This window comes from Rhinatrema bivittatum, unplaced genomic scaffold, assembly GCF_901001135.1.
Source record: "Rhinatrema bivittatum unplaced genomic scaffold, aRhiBiv1.1, whole genome shotgun sequence".
Taxonomy (NCBI): domain Eukaryota; kingdom Metazoa; phylum Chordata; class Amphibia; order Gymnophiona; family Rhinatrematidae; genus Rhinatrema; species Rhinatrema bivittatum.
In genome coordinates this window covers 2,791-19,197 of record NW_021820828.1, presented here as the reverse complement: position 1 = coordinate 19,197, position 16,407 = coordinate 2,791, and the positions used below count along the sequence as shown (strand labels likewise).

General features: G+C 47.5%; 1 protein-coding gene across 2 annotated transcripts in view; it reads right to left on the bottom strand.

The window, feature by feature from the left end:
* Nucleotides 1-12,330, bottom strand: part of LOC115082181 (deoxyribose-phosphate aldolase-like) — a 47,302-nt gene extending 34,972 nt beyond the window's left edge. For both annotated transcript variants that reach the window (XM_029586435.1, XM_029586436.1), the window contains exons 1-2: nucleotides 12,184-12,330; nucleotides 557-654 (exon numbers count right to left, since the gene is read on the bottom strand). In XM_029586435.1, the coding sequence (XP_029442295.1) occupies nucleotides 557-654; nucleotides 12,184-12,214 (129 nt within the window). In that variant the 5' untranslated portion in view covers nucleotides 12,215-12,330. The remainder of the gene's footprint in view (nucleotides 1-556; nucleotides 655-12,183) is intronic.
* Nucleotides 12,331-16,407: the final 4,077 nt, after the last annotated feature.

The following is a 16,407-nucleotide window of genomic DNA, read 5'->3' as shown; positions in this document are numbered from 1 at the left end:
CACTCTACATTGGCTCTGCCCTGCCAAGCCTGCCTTTAACCAACCCCCTGGTAAGGCGCGTAAAACATTAAAAAAAAATCAAAGATCCTGCTTTTTTTTTTTACTACCTGACAAATGGACTAAATTGATCTAGTCAAAGGTATACCCGATCCAGTACACCCAATTTAGAATTTTTTGAAAGGATCAGGACCGCAGGTTATGCCTCTCAATCTGCTGGAGTCAGAGAAGATACTGAAGGATCGCAGGCGGCACTCCGGTATATCTAGGGGGTGCTTTTCAGCTTTTCTCTGACTCCATCTGCTGGAGGGGAGGCCTAACCCAGCAGTCTGGACTGATCCTGGTACGTACAGGGAAACTCCATTTTTCTAATATTGGAAATATTCTCATGTTTTGGGAACCAAAGAAATAGACCAATTATCAAAACATAAAGGGAAAATTATGGAAGTCAATGGCTTTTACTACATTTTTTGTCGGAAAACCACCTGTAAAGTGACATTAACAGGAGTCCTGATTAAATAGAGGGCCCTCTGCTCCCCCAGAGTAAGAGAACAGTTACCTGCCAGTCCTTCTTTACTGTTCTTCTCGTCTGAATCTGCTCTGCACGCCGGAGAACCGCTGGCTGATTCACGTGCACTCTTGAGATCCATCCAAGGTCTACGGAAAACAATCCTCACACCTTTAGCAAGCAAAAGCAGCCAAATCCACAAGGGACCCCCACAGCGGACTGTTTCCACCTTCCTCACCCCACCATGCATTAACGGAAAAAATCCTTTCCAAACAAGTCAAGTCCCTGCAGGACCTATCGACTAACACTGAAATCACATCTTGAGATTCTTTGGAAGTTCTGTAAGGTCACAGCCATGGCAGTCTCTTTTCTGAACGGAAAACCCTTGGTTCAGTCACTGTAATCAGTGCTACCCAGATGAACTATCTACATATTTGATTTCTACCCTATTATGTTAATAATGAAAACATTATTTGCCATTCTGCAGGCTAATCAAAAGCCGTTCAATTCAGTAGCATCCAAACAATTTTCAATACAATACATAAATTCAATAAAGCACATACAAAATACAACAGCAATAAGTAGCAATCAAAAAGATTAAATTTACTATATATTAATTAGTATGAAATATATCCAGTCCCACAGCAACCCAGCCTTTAAAAATCATAAACATAGTTTTCTTAGCAACCTTTCTTTCTCAGCCTGAATGTTTAATTTAACTATTCTCTGTCTATGATAGAGTAACACAAGATTTATTTTTTTAAGAAGCATTTTTTTGGAGGCTTAACAGAAGAAGAAAAGTGCAATTTGATCTGACTTGATAATTTCCTTTCCTTCAGTCCTACTAGACCAGCCCTTATACTCGGGAATTCTCGGCTCCTTAGCTACTGGAGACCTCATTACTGGCTATAAAGGAGGGGTCCAGTAGCCTTCTGCCAAAGCAACCGGACAAAGTTTTCTGTTACATGTAAGGGCACCGCCCAAAAGTTTTTGTTTATTGTGAACCGATGCGATGTGCAAACGGATATCGGTATAAAAGAGATGTTAAATAAATAAATAAAATAAATAAATAAAGTTCTAACCTAGGACACAAAGACCCGTACACTCCCACCAGAATTAACTTGTATCTTGATCCTTTGATGATAGCCACCCCCTCTCCCCCAGGGGGGAGGGATTGAAAAAAGGAGAGAAAGTCTGGATTAACGACGTCTGTGATAACTGTTTGGGCACTGCACTGGTCTAGCAGGACTCAAGGAAAGGAAATTATCAGGTAAGATCAAATTTCACCTTCTTTTTCCTCCTGGCTAGACCAGTCCTTACACTCGGGAGTTACCAAAGCTGCGGCTAGGCCAGGGTGGGAGGAAGACAGGGCTGACCTAAGGACTCATGCACCAAAGGCAACATCTGCCTTAGCTTGCATGTCCAGTCTGTAAAATTTAGAGAAGGAATACAGGGACAACCAAGTGGCAGCCTTATAGATTTTGTCTGGGGAGACTGAAGATACTTCTGCCCAAGATGATGCTTGCTCCCTTGTGAAATGTGCGCAGAGTGCCACTGGAGCTTGCCTATCATTGAGTAAATAGATTGACAAGATTGCTTCTTAAATCCATCTAGCTAGTGCAACCTTGGAGGCTCCTTTTTCCCTTCTGAGGACTCCCGAAGAGCACAAACAATCTATCTGTCTTTCTGAAGAGGGTTGGTCACCCAGAAGATGCAGCATTTCTTCCTTATCCCAATATTCATTTTCTGTAAAACCTGGAAGAGATACCACCTAGGTTAAGTGGGAGATATAACCTTGGGCAGGAATGACAGTACCGGTTGGAAGATGACTACGTGTGGAGAAAACACTAGTAGGGGTCTCTACATGAGAGAGTCTGTAGTTCCAAAATGCACCTAGTGGATCAAATAGTCACCAGGAAGGTGGTCTTTAATGAAAAGTCTTTAAGGGATGCCTGTTTTACTGTTTCAAAAGGAGTTTGGACTAGGGCCTTGACGACCAGGTTGAGGTCCCACTGAGTGTCAACAGGTCCAAAAGGGGACCTTATACGCTTCACCCCCTTTAAAAAGTGCAGTCTATCCGGGTGTGCGGCCACTTGAGTACATCTGAGGCTCGTACAGCAGGATAGGGATACAATCTGTACCTTCAGAGAATTGAAGGCCAAGCCCTTGTCTAGGCCCTTCTGCAAAACGTCTAAAATTCATGAAATATCCAATTTCCAAGAGGAAATGTTCTGCTCCAGACAGGCACCACATTTGACTATAGGCTAACGTCAAGCTTTTACATGCCGTTGGCATGTTTGTTACTCCGGGGGGGGGGGGGGGGGGCTCACTCTCAGGCATGCCCTTTTAAGGGCCAAGACATAAGACAAAATGGAGATGGGTCTTCCATTGGTATTGGGTCCTGCCACAACAGTCCATACTCCCGCCAGGAGTCTTATTAGATCTGCATACCACGGCCTTTTTGGCCAAGCCAGGGCTATCAAGATCATCACCGGGAGTGATCCTTTATCCTTTTTATTACTTGCCTACAAGGGGCCAGGGTGGATTGATATACAGAAGTCTGCCGCTAGGCCAAGACCTGGTCAGGCCATCTATTCAACTGGACCCTACTTCGGGCCGGCAGCTAAAGAACACATCAGCTTTGGAATTCATTTAGGGTGCCATCAGGCTGTGAGCAGAAGACCCCACTGGAAGGCTTCCTGGCAGATCTCCCCCTCTCCTGGATCGAGTCTGTTTCTGCTGAGAAAGTCCGCTTGGATATTTTCTTTTCCTGCAGTACAAGATGCTAATAAGAGGAGCAGCTTTCTCTCCATGGATCTGAACAGTATGCTTGTTTCCTCTGCAGGTCTGGGGCTGCGAGTGCCTCTTGTTTGTTCATGTATGCCTCCACCAAGGTATTGACCAAGAGGACCCTGACCACCTTCCTTTTTATTACCGGGAGGAAGTGCTGCAGTGCTAGCCCGATGGCCCTTGTCTTTAATCTGTTCTTTGACCATGATGTCTAGCGCCCCTGCATCAGCTGGCCCTGACAATCTGCTCCCCATCTGAGGATGCTGGCATCCATGGTTAAAATGATCCAATCAGGAGGCTCTAAATCTACCCCCTTCAGCAGGTCAGAGGGGTTCATTCACCATCCCAAACTCTTTTTCATCATTCGGAGGTGGAGATCATAGTTCTGGGAATGTAAGAGGAGGGACACTGCTGTAATAGGTACATATGCACTCTGGCCCATAAGTCTAGATTGCCTTCCAATAGACATAACAGCTGAAAGTAGGACCAAATCTTGGGTGCCCTTTGGGAGGTAGAAGACTTGCACTTGGTCTATCAGCTTGGCTGACCTCTTGGGGGCAGGACCACCTGCCCTTCCACTGTATCGATGTGAATATCCAAGAACTCCAAGGCCTAAGATGGCACTGGGTTGCTCTTTGCATAATTTACCACCCAGCCTAGCTAGAAAATGAACCACTGTGGCTGATGCCCTCTGGATCTCCTGGGCAGATTTGGCCCTGATGAGCCAATTGTCTAAACAGGGGTGGACCTTTATCCCCTGTTTGCACTAAGCTGCTGCTGTGAGCACTATGGCCTTGGTAAAGGTCCTTGGGGCAGTCACAGGCCTGAAGGGTAGCGCCTGGAACTGACGCGTTCACCTAGAACACAGAAACGTAGGAGATTTTGGTGGGAGCTCCGATATGGAGAAAGGCTTCTGCCGAGTCCAGTGAAGAAAGAAGCATTCCTTTTCTTACTGCCGCCATGATGGAGTAAAGAGTCTCCATTGTGAAGGCAGGTACTTGCAAACACTTGACTCCTGTAAGATCTAGGACGGGACGAAAGATGCTGTCCCTCTTTGGAACAAAATTAATTGAATATTTATTTATTTATAATTTTTATATACCGACATTCTTACATTAAAATGCAAATCATACCGGTTTACATAAAACAGAAAAAGCAGGAAAAAATATTTCCGTAGTCAAATACAGAGAATATGTCCCTTGTCCCTGTTTCTAGGGTGGAATGTAAATCATGGCATGCAAGTCTTGTAACTCTCGCAGGATAGTCCTTACCACTTCTCTCTTGCCTTGAGAGGTGCAGGGGGAGAACATAAAGGCACTTGGGACTGGCATTAAGCATTCTGGGGCCTACCCTATTTGTATTATAGCCAGGACCCTATGGTCCATAGTAATCTTGATTCACTCTAACACAACAAGAGGCACCCGCCCACTAGTACCACCATCGGCGGGGCCCACTGACCATCACGGATGATGGTGACTACCTCTTGTTGCCGCTGGGAAGTCACCTTGGACTTTATGGCCCCTTGAAAGGAATGGACATTACTTTGAGCGATATGTGGCAGGGATCATCTGGTAGACCTACCCTCTGCTGATCCCAAAAATGCTGGCGCCTAAGACTCTGCAACGCCGAGTGGACTGTATCCTCTGGGAACCTCTGGAGTTTGGTTTCTCCTAGTTTCTCCAGGTCTTCTCCATACAGCAACCCCCAAAAAAGGGAAGCTTGCAAAGGCATTTCTTGGATGCCAAGTCTGCTACCCAGTTCTGAGGCCGCTGCCCAGGAGGACATTCTGAGTAGATTGTACGAGCTAAAACACAACGCTCCACTAAGCCCGCTGTGTCGACACTCAGGTAACAGCTGGATCCAGTGTAAAATGGCTCGGGCTATAATAGTCTCCTCACACAGAGGCATGAATTGCCATGGCACTGGTTGAGAAGGCTGTTTTAGGATGGACTCAATCTTTTTATCCTGTGGATCCTTTAAGGCCATGCCTTCCTTTACTGGGAGAGTGGACTTATGAGTTATGGATGATACCAGCGCATCCATTCCCAGTTTCCCCATAACTCTGTGCCCATTCTGTCAGCCCCATTCGTTTCAGGGCTTCATGTAAGGGAAGGCCCTTGGAGGACTCCTTATGCCCTGCAGATAGGAACCTTCATTTTCGGTTTTTATTCTTTATTTTTCCTGGAAATTTATCAGAGTTTATGATGACAAGAAAATCAATTGAAAGAAATGACTTATTTTTCCAAGTAAATATTGGAGTTTATTTTGGTGGACAGAAGCCAGGACAATAAGACCATATTAAGCATATTCACCCACCCATCCACATAGCAGTAATCTTATCGCCTGCCTAGCATCTCCCTCTCTCCCTGCCCCTGCATTGCGAGAGCATTCATCCTCACCAGTGGCGGCTCCAGCCTTCTCCTCTTTCCTTCGGCAGCAGCTTACTGAGGTTCCTGCCTTTCTGCAGGACCAGGGAGAAGGCTGGGAAAGGCTTCTGGTGGGACAGGGCCTGTTTAAATGCATTTGCAACACCAGACAGCAGGCACTTTGGCTGGTTGGGCAGCACGGGAGGGCGAGCGTTTTCAGTGTTGGGGGGAGGCGGAGTGGATTTGAAACCACAGGCCCAGCTGCCTTCCAGCAGTGACTGGAGGCCTTGAAATGCCGCATCTGCAGCTCTGGAGCAGCTTTTTAATCAGCCTAAAATTAGGGTGAATATCAGTTTAAACCAAAATGTCACCATTGAAAAACCTGGAACGTTATGGGTGAAATTCGGTTTAAACTGAAAATGAGAGACGGTGCTTGCAGGATAGGGTCTCCTCTGACGGTGCCCGCTATCGTTAGGGCAGACCCTCGGTAATGAGGGCTGAGAGCGCCTCCCTGCAAAACACTCTCACGACTGTAGGCTCATCTTCTTCGGACAAGCAGTGCCCTTCCTCTTGGGATTTCATAGGTAAGCTCCGATCCGATTCTTGTCCTGACCATTATTTGGCAGAAGGCTACTGGCAAGGGTCTAGGGCCAGTCCCCCTTTATAGCCAACGATGAGGTCTCTGGCAGCCGAGGAGCAGGGAAATCCCGAATGTAAGGACTGGTCTGGCAGGAGGAAAAGGAAAACTATATTTTCCAAAGAGAGGGATCTGCTACAATACGCACGAGTACCCACAGGATTTGCAGCAATACAGAAGATGCAACTGATAAAAACTGCTGTACTGGGTCAGACCAAGGGTCCGTCAAGCTCAGTATCCTGTTTCCAGCAGTGGCCAATCCAGATCAGAAGTACCTGGCAGGATCCCCAATATTAGATAGATCCTATGCTGTGTATCCCAGGGATTAGCAGTGGCTTTCCTCATGAATTTATAGACATGTATCTTATCTTCTCCAAGCTAGAGACTTAACCTCTTCAGCCTTTCCTCATAGGGGAGCTGTTCCATCCCCTTTATCATTTTGGTTGCCCTTCTCTGTTCCTTCTCCATCGCAATTATATCTTTTTTGAGATGCGGTGACCAGATTTGTACACAGTATTCAAGGTGCGGTCTCACCATGGAGCGATACAGAGGCATTATGACATTTTCCGTTCTATTAACCATTCCCTTCCTAATAATTCTTAACATTCTGTTTGCTTTTTTGACTGCTGCAGCACACTGAGCAGATGATTTTAAAGTATTATCCACTATGATGCCTAGATCTTTTTCCTGGGTGGTAGCTCATAATATGGAACCTAACATCGTGTAACTGCAGCAAGGTCTTCAAACTTATCACAATTTATTTATTTTAAAACATTTGTTACTCGCCCTTCCTACATTCAGGGCAGGGTACAAAAAACATACATAATAGGTAACAATTAAAAAATCAACATTACAATAAAATTTGCAATTTGTTAGAAAATACAATACAAATCAGCACTGTTTGCTGAGAAAGAGTTTTGGACACTGGATGACGTTCAGGGTGAAAGAGGCCAGTGAACAGAGACGTTTTTAGGGGGTTTCTTTTAAAAAGAAGTTTCTTTCCTGGAGGGTCTCGGTACTCCAGAGAAGCTGAAAAAAACGCACGCTTTTTTGTTTTTGGAGGAAGGAACATCAAGGATGTTAGTGCTAGTTATTCAAATAGATAACAATTGTAATTATTAGAGGTGATTCCAGCTTAATGCAGGTGGCTCTTTGGGGCCAGAAAGGAAGTTGCAGTTTTCGTGCATCCCTGGCAGGACTGCTAAGCTTCCTCAGGACCACCGCACAGAGAGAATTACCACAGAGCTAGGAAAAAAGGCGGAATCTGCTAGACTGAGTCACTTTGTAAAACTCCCTATTTTAGAGCTTGCAGCCTACGGGAAATGATTTCACCTCATCAATTTGCATTGCAGCTAAATCCAGCTGCGATTCGGGGGTCCAGAGAGCAACAGCTCAGCTTCCAGCAGGCCAAAATCAGCCCACCGGGGTCCTCAATTTGGGACTTTATAGGAGAGAATCCGGCAGTGGTGAGGAGCAGAAGGCCCATTCGGTTACAGTGCCTTGCACCCCCAGTTGGATCTGTGGCTTTCCCGTCACTAATATTTGTGGCAGGTACCTTGTCTGACGTCTCCGTGTTCCTCACTTGTAGGGAGGAGGATGGAGCTGCAGCTTTGCCCCTGCCAGGTTAATGATGAATCGCTGGTTTTACTGGGTGGCATTACCCGGTGCTTCCCTCCTGCGGTTTCACTGCTACTCCGGCCGGGACGTCCTACCTCACTACACACACAGCCGAGACTTCCAAAATTCATATCATATTGCTAATCTGCTGCCACTAAACAGATTTTCTCATCTGGCACCAGCTGCTCAACCTCCCAGCCTTGGACTGGCTTCTAACACTGGCACCATCATCAGAGGAGATTCTTAACAAAGATGAAACAGAAATCAAAGGAAGTGCTTCAAGTTCCCAGTGCAGAGGAGAGAAAGCTCCAGGGAGGAGTCCAGGTTATCTGCCCTCCCACAACACCTTCTGCTGGCGTTCAGTCACAGTCAGAGGAGCCCTTCCACCATATGCATCAGGTGTTTCTCTCAGCTTCAGACTGCACGTGCCAGTCACAAAACTGCCTCAGCGGGTAATTATCACAAAAGGAGATATAGCCAGGCACCGCTCTAACAGCAGGAAAGGGGGTCAGCCAGGTCAGAATTAATCCAGATGTAAGTGAGACAGGACGCAGAGGGAAGTATTGGGGGCGTTTCCATGATCTTTCACTGCCTTTCCTGATACACCTCAATTCTCTGCAAACCAGCACATCCCGACCTGCCAGAATCCGACTCACCGATGCAGCTGAGCTCTGGCTCCCAGGAGGCAGACAAGAGCTAAATAATAAGGCAATATGAGAGCAGGGGTTGTGGCTGCGTGATATGGGGGTAATACAGTAATGAGAGAGCGTGAAATGTGGCTGCGTGATATGGAAGGGTAACACAGTAATGTGAGAGCAGGGGATGTGGCTGCGTGATATGGAAGGGTAACACAGTAATGTGAGAGCAGGGGATGTGGCTGCGTGATATGGAAGGGTAACACAGTAATGTGAGAGCAGGGGATGTGGCTGCGTGATATGGAAGGGTAATACGGTAATGTGAGAGCAGGGGATGTGGCTGCATGATATGGGGGTAATACAGTAATGTGAGAGCAGGGGATGTGGCTGCATGATATGGAAGGGTAATACAGTAATGTGAGAGCAGGGGATGTGGCTGCATGATATGGGGGTAATACAGTAATGTGAGAGCAGGGGATGTGGCTGCGTGCCGTGGAAGGGTAATACGGTTATGTGAGAGCAGGGGATGTGACTGCATGATATGGAAGGGTAAAACAGTAATGTGAGAGCAGGGGTTGTGGCTGCGTGATATGGAAGGGTAATAGGGTAATGTGAGCACAGGGGATGTGGGTGCATGATATGGAAGGGTAATACGGTAATGTGAGAGCAGGGGATGTGGCTGCATGATATGGAAGGGTAATACAGTAATGTGAGAGCAGGGGATGTGGCTGCATGATATGGAAGGGTAATACAGTAATGTGAGAGCAGGGGATGTGGCTGCGTGATATGGAAGGGTAATAGGGTAATGTGAGCACAGGGGATGTGGGTGCATGATATGGAAGGGTAATACAGTAATGTGAGAGCAGGGGATGTGGCTGCATGATATGGAAGGGTAATACAGTAATGTGAGAGCAGGGGATGTGGCTGCATGATATGGAAGGGTAATACAGTAATGTGAGAGCAGGGGATGTGGCTGCGTGCCGTGGAAGGGTAATACGGTTATGTGAGAGCAGGGGATGTGGCTGCATGATATGGAAGGGTAATACAGTAATGTGAGAGCAGGAATGTGGCTGCGTGATATGGAAGGGTAATACAGTAATGTGAGAGCAGGGGATGTGGCTGCATGATATGGGGGTAATACAGTAATGTGAGAGCAGGGGATGTGGCTGCATGATATGGAAGGGTAATACAGTAATGTGAGTGCAGGGGATGAGGCTGCATGATATGGAAGGGTAATATGGTAATGTGAGAGCAGGGCATGTGGCTGCATGATAATGGAAGGGTAATACAGTAATGTGAGAGCAGGGGATATGGCTGCATGATATGGAAGGGTAATACAGTAATGTGAGAGCAGGGGCTGTGGCTGCGTGATATGGAAGGGTAATACGGTAATGTGAGAGCAGGGCATGTGGCTGCATGATATGGAAGGGTAATACGGTAATGTGAGCAGGGGATGTGGCTGCGTGATATGGAAGGGTAATACAGTAATGTGAGAGCAGGGGATGTGGCTGCGTGATATGGAAGGGTAATACGGTAATGTGAGAGATGGGGATGTGGGTGCGTGATATGGAAGGGTAATAAGGTAATGTGAGAGCAGGGGATGTGGCTGCATGATATGGAAGGGTAATACGGTAATGTGAGAGCAGGGCTTGTGGCTGCGTGATATGAAAGGGTAATACAGTAATGTGAGAGCAGGGCTTGTGGCTGCGTGATATGGAAGGGTAATACAGTAATGTGAGAGCAGGGGATGTGGCTGCATGATATGGAAAGGTAATACGGTAATGTGAGAGCAGGGGATGAGGCTGCGTGATATGGAAGGGTAATACGGTAATGTGAGAGCAGGGGATGTGGCTGCATGATGCACCCCAAGTCATTGCAAACCAGCATACCCTGACCTGCCAGAGTTTGACTCGCCAGTGCCAGCTGAGGCACTTGCTGGCAAACTCAAAAGAGGGCTAAATACCTGCCTGGCATCAAACAGCTGAAGGTAAAATAAGGAAAATGGGAAAACTGCCAAGATGAAAAATCTTTCTGAACCCTTCCATACTAATAGAGACAAGTACCTAGTCATACACCCGCACGTGCCTACATACACCCTGACACACATACACATGCCTACATACATCCTCACACACACATACTTGTTTTCATACACATGTCCACACGTGCCTACATACACCCACACTACCACCCATGTACTTATACACACACACTTACGTGCCTACATAACCTATACACCCTCAGGTATCCATACATACGCCTACACACATTTCTACTTACACTCTTACACACATGTACCTTCATACACTCACACACCTAATCTCACATCCACACATGTACCCTACACCACCACGTCTATACATGCCTACATACACCCAGACATTCCTACACCCACCCTCAATATCCACAAACATGCCTACATACATCCTTACAAACATGTGAATACACCATCATATACAAACATGTGCCTAGATACACCTCACAACCTCATGCCTACATACATCCTCACATGTCCACATACATGCTTAAATACACGTTCACACGTCTACATATACCGATAAACACACGTGCCTACATACTCATCTACACACACGCCTACTCTCTCACATCCACTTGACTACATACAACCACATACACGCACACATGCCTACATACATTCTTACATAACCATAAGCATTACTATGTACACAGAGAAACTGTGTCTACATGCTGTCATGTCCACATGTCTAAATTCTCCCTCACGTCTGTCTCTAAATAAACACTAACTCACATGACTACATACACCCTCACTTGTCCACATGTGTGACTACGTACACCCTCATATGTCCACACTAGTGTCTCCATACACGTGCCTACGTATACCCTCATACACAAAGTGCCTACATACACCCTCACATCTGCACACATACATACATACATACATGAGGGTTAATTAAATCACATGTCCACAAGCAGGACTACATACACCCTCACACACATGCATACATACATTACATGTCCAAACACGTGGCTACACATTCCCTTACATACACCTGCCTACAAAGACCCTCATATGTACACACGTGCCTATATACATCATCACATGTCCACACGTGTCTACATGCACAGCACAGACAAGTATATCCTACACTAATTCATAGAAACACATATGCATGTTTTGGAAAAGAGGTGACCCTTTTAAAGGGTTAGTGTTTGGGATAAGATGGAGAAGCCAGGTTTTTTCTCGGTTAATGGTATCTGTTTTCTATGTTACCTTATTGTGATGCTTATTATGTAGAATTACCGATTTGCTGTAAATTGCCTTGGACGTGTGCACGGGGAAGAAACAAATTCCCAAGGTACCTGAGTGTAACTCGCCTGAGCGAAACGCACTGAGTGAATACAAAAAACGATGGTGAGGAAGCCACAAGTGTCCTAACCGCCTTCAGCCCTCCCCAATCAGGCAAAGTCCAGCAGCCTCCCATGAAAAATCAAACCCATCCTGGCCGGAGGGGAGGGGGCACGGCCCTTACACTCTGCAGCCAGCGCCAGACCAGCTTTGCTTTCTTACGAGAATTGCTAACCCGCTATGACCGGACTACACAGGACCCTCACTACATCCAGGCCAGCGCCGCCGGCCCAGCGATGCCTTACCGAGACCCGTGCCCGGATTCCTGGCAGACATGGTGGGAAGGGGCTCAGTCCCAGGGGCCCCACGCCGCAGCACTTCCGGCTTCCCTTCCCGGTACCGTATTCCTCCGGCACAACGCGCACAACGTCCCCTGCAACACGTTACCGTATTATCCAGATACATCGCGCACCACGTCCCCTGCAACACGTTACCGTATTATCCGGATACATCGCGCACCACGTCCCCTGCAACACGTTACCGTATTATCCAGATACATCGCGCACCACGTCCCCTGCAACACGTTACCGTATTATCCGGATACATCGCGCACCACGTCCCCTGCAACACGTTACCGTATTATCCGGACACATCGCACACTACCTCCCCTGCAACCCGTTACCGTATTACCCGGACACATCGTGCACTACCTCCCCTGCAACACGTTACCGTATTATTCAGATAAATCGCGCAACACGTTACCGTATTATCCAGACACAACGCGCACCACGTCCCCTGCAACGCATTACCGTATTATCCAGACACATCGCGCACCACGTCCCCTGAACGCGTTACCGTATTATCCGGACACATCGCGCACGCACATCCACTGCAACGCATTACCGTATTATCTGGACACATCGCGCACCGCGTCCCCTGCAACGCGTTACCGTATTATCCGGACACATCGCGCACCGCGTCCCCTGCAATGCGTTACCGTATTATCCGGACACATCGCGCACCACGTCCCCTGCAACATGTTACTGTATTATCTGGACCCATCGCGCACCACGTCCCCTGCAACACGTTACCGTATTATCCGGACACATCGTGCACCACGTCCCCTGCAACACGTTACCGTATTACTTCTGCACATCGCGCACGCACGTCCCCTGCAACACGTTACTGTATTATCCAGACACATCGCGCCCCTCGTCCCCTGGAACACGTTACCGTATTATCCGGACACATCACGCACCACTTCCCCTGCAACACGTTACCGTATTATCCGGACACATCGTGCACCACGTCCCCTGCAACATGTTACCGTATTACTTCTGCACATCGCGCACGCACGTCCCCTGCAACACATTACTGTATTATCCAGACACATCGCGCACCTCGTCCCCTGGAACACGTTACTGTATTATCCAGACACATCGCGCACCACGTCCCCTGCAACACGTTACCATATTATTCGGACACATCGCGCACCACGTCCCCTGAGAACACGTTACCGTATTATCCAGACATATCGCCCACCACGTCCCCTACAACACGTTACCGTATTATCCGGACACATTGCGCACCACGTCCCCTGAGAACACGTTACCGTATTATCCAGACACATCGCGCACCATTCCCCCTGCAACACGTTACCGTATTACCCTTACATGTCATGCAGCCACATCCCCTGCTCTCACATTACCATATTATCCTTACACATCACGCACCCACATCCCCTGCTCTCACATTACCATATTACCCTTCCATGTCACACAGCCACATCCCCTGCTCTCACATTACCGTATTACCCTTCCACGGCACGCAGCCACATCCCCTGCTCTCACATTACCGTATTACCCTTCCATATCAAGCATCCACATCCCCTGCTCTCACTGTACCATATTACCCTTCCATATCATGCAGCCATATCCCCTGCTCACATTACTGTATTACCCTTCCACATCATGCAGCCACATCCCCTGCTCTCACATAACCGTATTACCCTTCCACGTCACGCAACCACATCCCCTGCTCTCACATTACCGTATTACCCTTCCACGTCACGCAGCCACATCCCCTGCTCTCACATTACCGTATTACCCTTCCATATCACACAGCCACATTCCCTGCTCTCACATTACTGTATTACCCTTCCACGTCACGCAGCCACATTCCCTGCTCTCACATTACTGTATTACCCTTCCATATCACGCAGCCACATCCCCTACTCTCACATTACCGTATTACCCTTCCATATCACGCAGCCACATCCCCTACTCTCACATTACCGTATTACCATTCCATATCATGCAGCCACATCCCCTGCTCTCACATTACTGTACTACCCTTCCATATCACGCAGCCACATCCCCTACTCTCACATTACCGTATGACTCTTCCATATCATGCAACCAGATCCCCTGCTCTCACATTACTGTATTACCCTTCCATATCATGCAGCCACATCCCCTGCTCTCACATTACCGTATTACCCCCATATCACGCAGCCACATCCCCTGCTCTCACATTACCGTATTACCCTTCCATATCATGCAGCCACATCCCCTGCTCTCACATTACTGTATTACCCTTCCACGGCACGCAGCCACATCCCCTGCTCTCACATTACTGTATTACACCCATATCACGCAGCCACATCCCCTGCTCTTACATTACCGTATTACCCTTCCATATCATGCACCCACATCCCCTGCTCTCACATTACCGTATTACCCCCATATCATGCAGCCACATCCCCTGCTCTCACATTACCGTATTACCCTTCCATATCACGCAGCCACATCCCCTGCTCTCACATTACCGTATTACCCTTCCATATCATGCACCCACATCCCCTGTGCTCACATTACCGTATTACCCTTCCATATCATGCAGCCACATCCCCTGCTCTCACATTACTGTTTTACCCTTCCATATCATGCAGCCACATCCCCTGCTCTCGCATTACCGTATTACCCTGCCACATCATGCAGCCACATCCCTGCTCTCACATTACCGTATTACCCTTCCATATCACGCAGCCACATCCCTGCTCTCACATTACCGTATTACCCTTCCATATCATGCAGCCACATCCCCTGCTCTCACATTACCGTATTACCCTTCCATATCACGCAGCCACATCCCTGCTCTCACATTACTGTATTACCCTTCCACGTCACGCAGCCACATCCCCTGCTCTCACATTACCGTATTACCCTTCCATATCATGCAGCCACATCCCTGCTCTCACATTACCGTATTACCCTTCCATATCACGCAGCCACATCCCTGCTCTCACATTACCGTATTACCCTTCCATATCATGCAGCCACATCCCCTGCTCTCACATTACCGTATTACCCTTCCATATCACACTACATGCTCACAACTGACAGCATCCCAGCCCTGTGCCCCCAACTTGCACATATGGAGAAATGCCATATACAAGTGCATGCACATACATTGTAGATATCCTAAAAACCAGCCTCAGCTGGCTCTGCATTGCCAGCAGGAGGATTGTTTGCGCCTGTATTATAGAGTGGGGGTTCTTGAGGCTCTCCTAGTCAGTCAGTTTTCCAAGCTGTCTAACATAAATATTCATGAGATATATGTGAACGCAATGGAAGCAGCTGTTTAGATCTGTTCATGCATATTTATTCTGGATTGCCTGAAAGAGTGGTGGGAGATCAAGGATTGATTTAAGAAAAAGGACACCTAGCATCAGCTTCCCTCTTTCCTCACTGCCCAGCCTGGTCCGCAGCTGCCTTGGCAGTGCAGGGGATGCTCATTCAAAAGGTTGCACTGTGCCTCTTAGCAATCAGCTGCAAGGCAGGCTGCCGCCTCATCTAGATTAACCACAAGATAACCAGGCCTGGCTTTGCCCCACTGCATGCAGGGAAATGTAGTTTTTACCTTAATTTTATTTATTTTTGAGAAATCAAAATTACAACTCGCTGCATGCAGTGAAGCACAACCAGTACTAGATCAAGGTGGCACCCCCCACGTGCAAGAGCTTTAACATCAGGATATAACCCCCCCACCCCCCCCCAAGATGCAAGAGCTGCAAACCCAGGAGTGGATTAATGTAGAACCCCCACCCTCCCATCCCCCAACATGCAAGAGTTACTAGCAGAAGATCCCCAGATCGTGCAGATAAAGTATCATGCTTCCAGTGTAAGAATAAAATTACAGGTATTGTTCTGTAAAGACATTGAATGAAAGTGCTAGCCAACATTTCTGATCCCAGAGTGCTATAGACAGATCTGGTTTTCAGAATATCCACAATAAGAACATAAGAATATAAGAAACTGCCGTGCTGGGTCAGACCAAGGCTCCATCAAGCCCAGCATCCTGTTTCCAACAGAGGCCAATCCAGGCCATAAGAACCTGGCAATTACCCAAACACTAAGAAGATCCCATGCTACTGATGCAATTAATAGCAGTGGCTATTCCCTAAGTAAACTTGATTAATAGCCGTTAATGGACTTCTCCTCCTAGAACTTAGCCAAACCTTTTTTGAA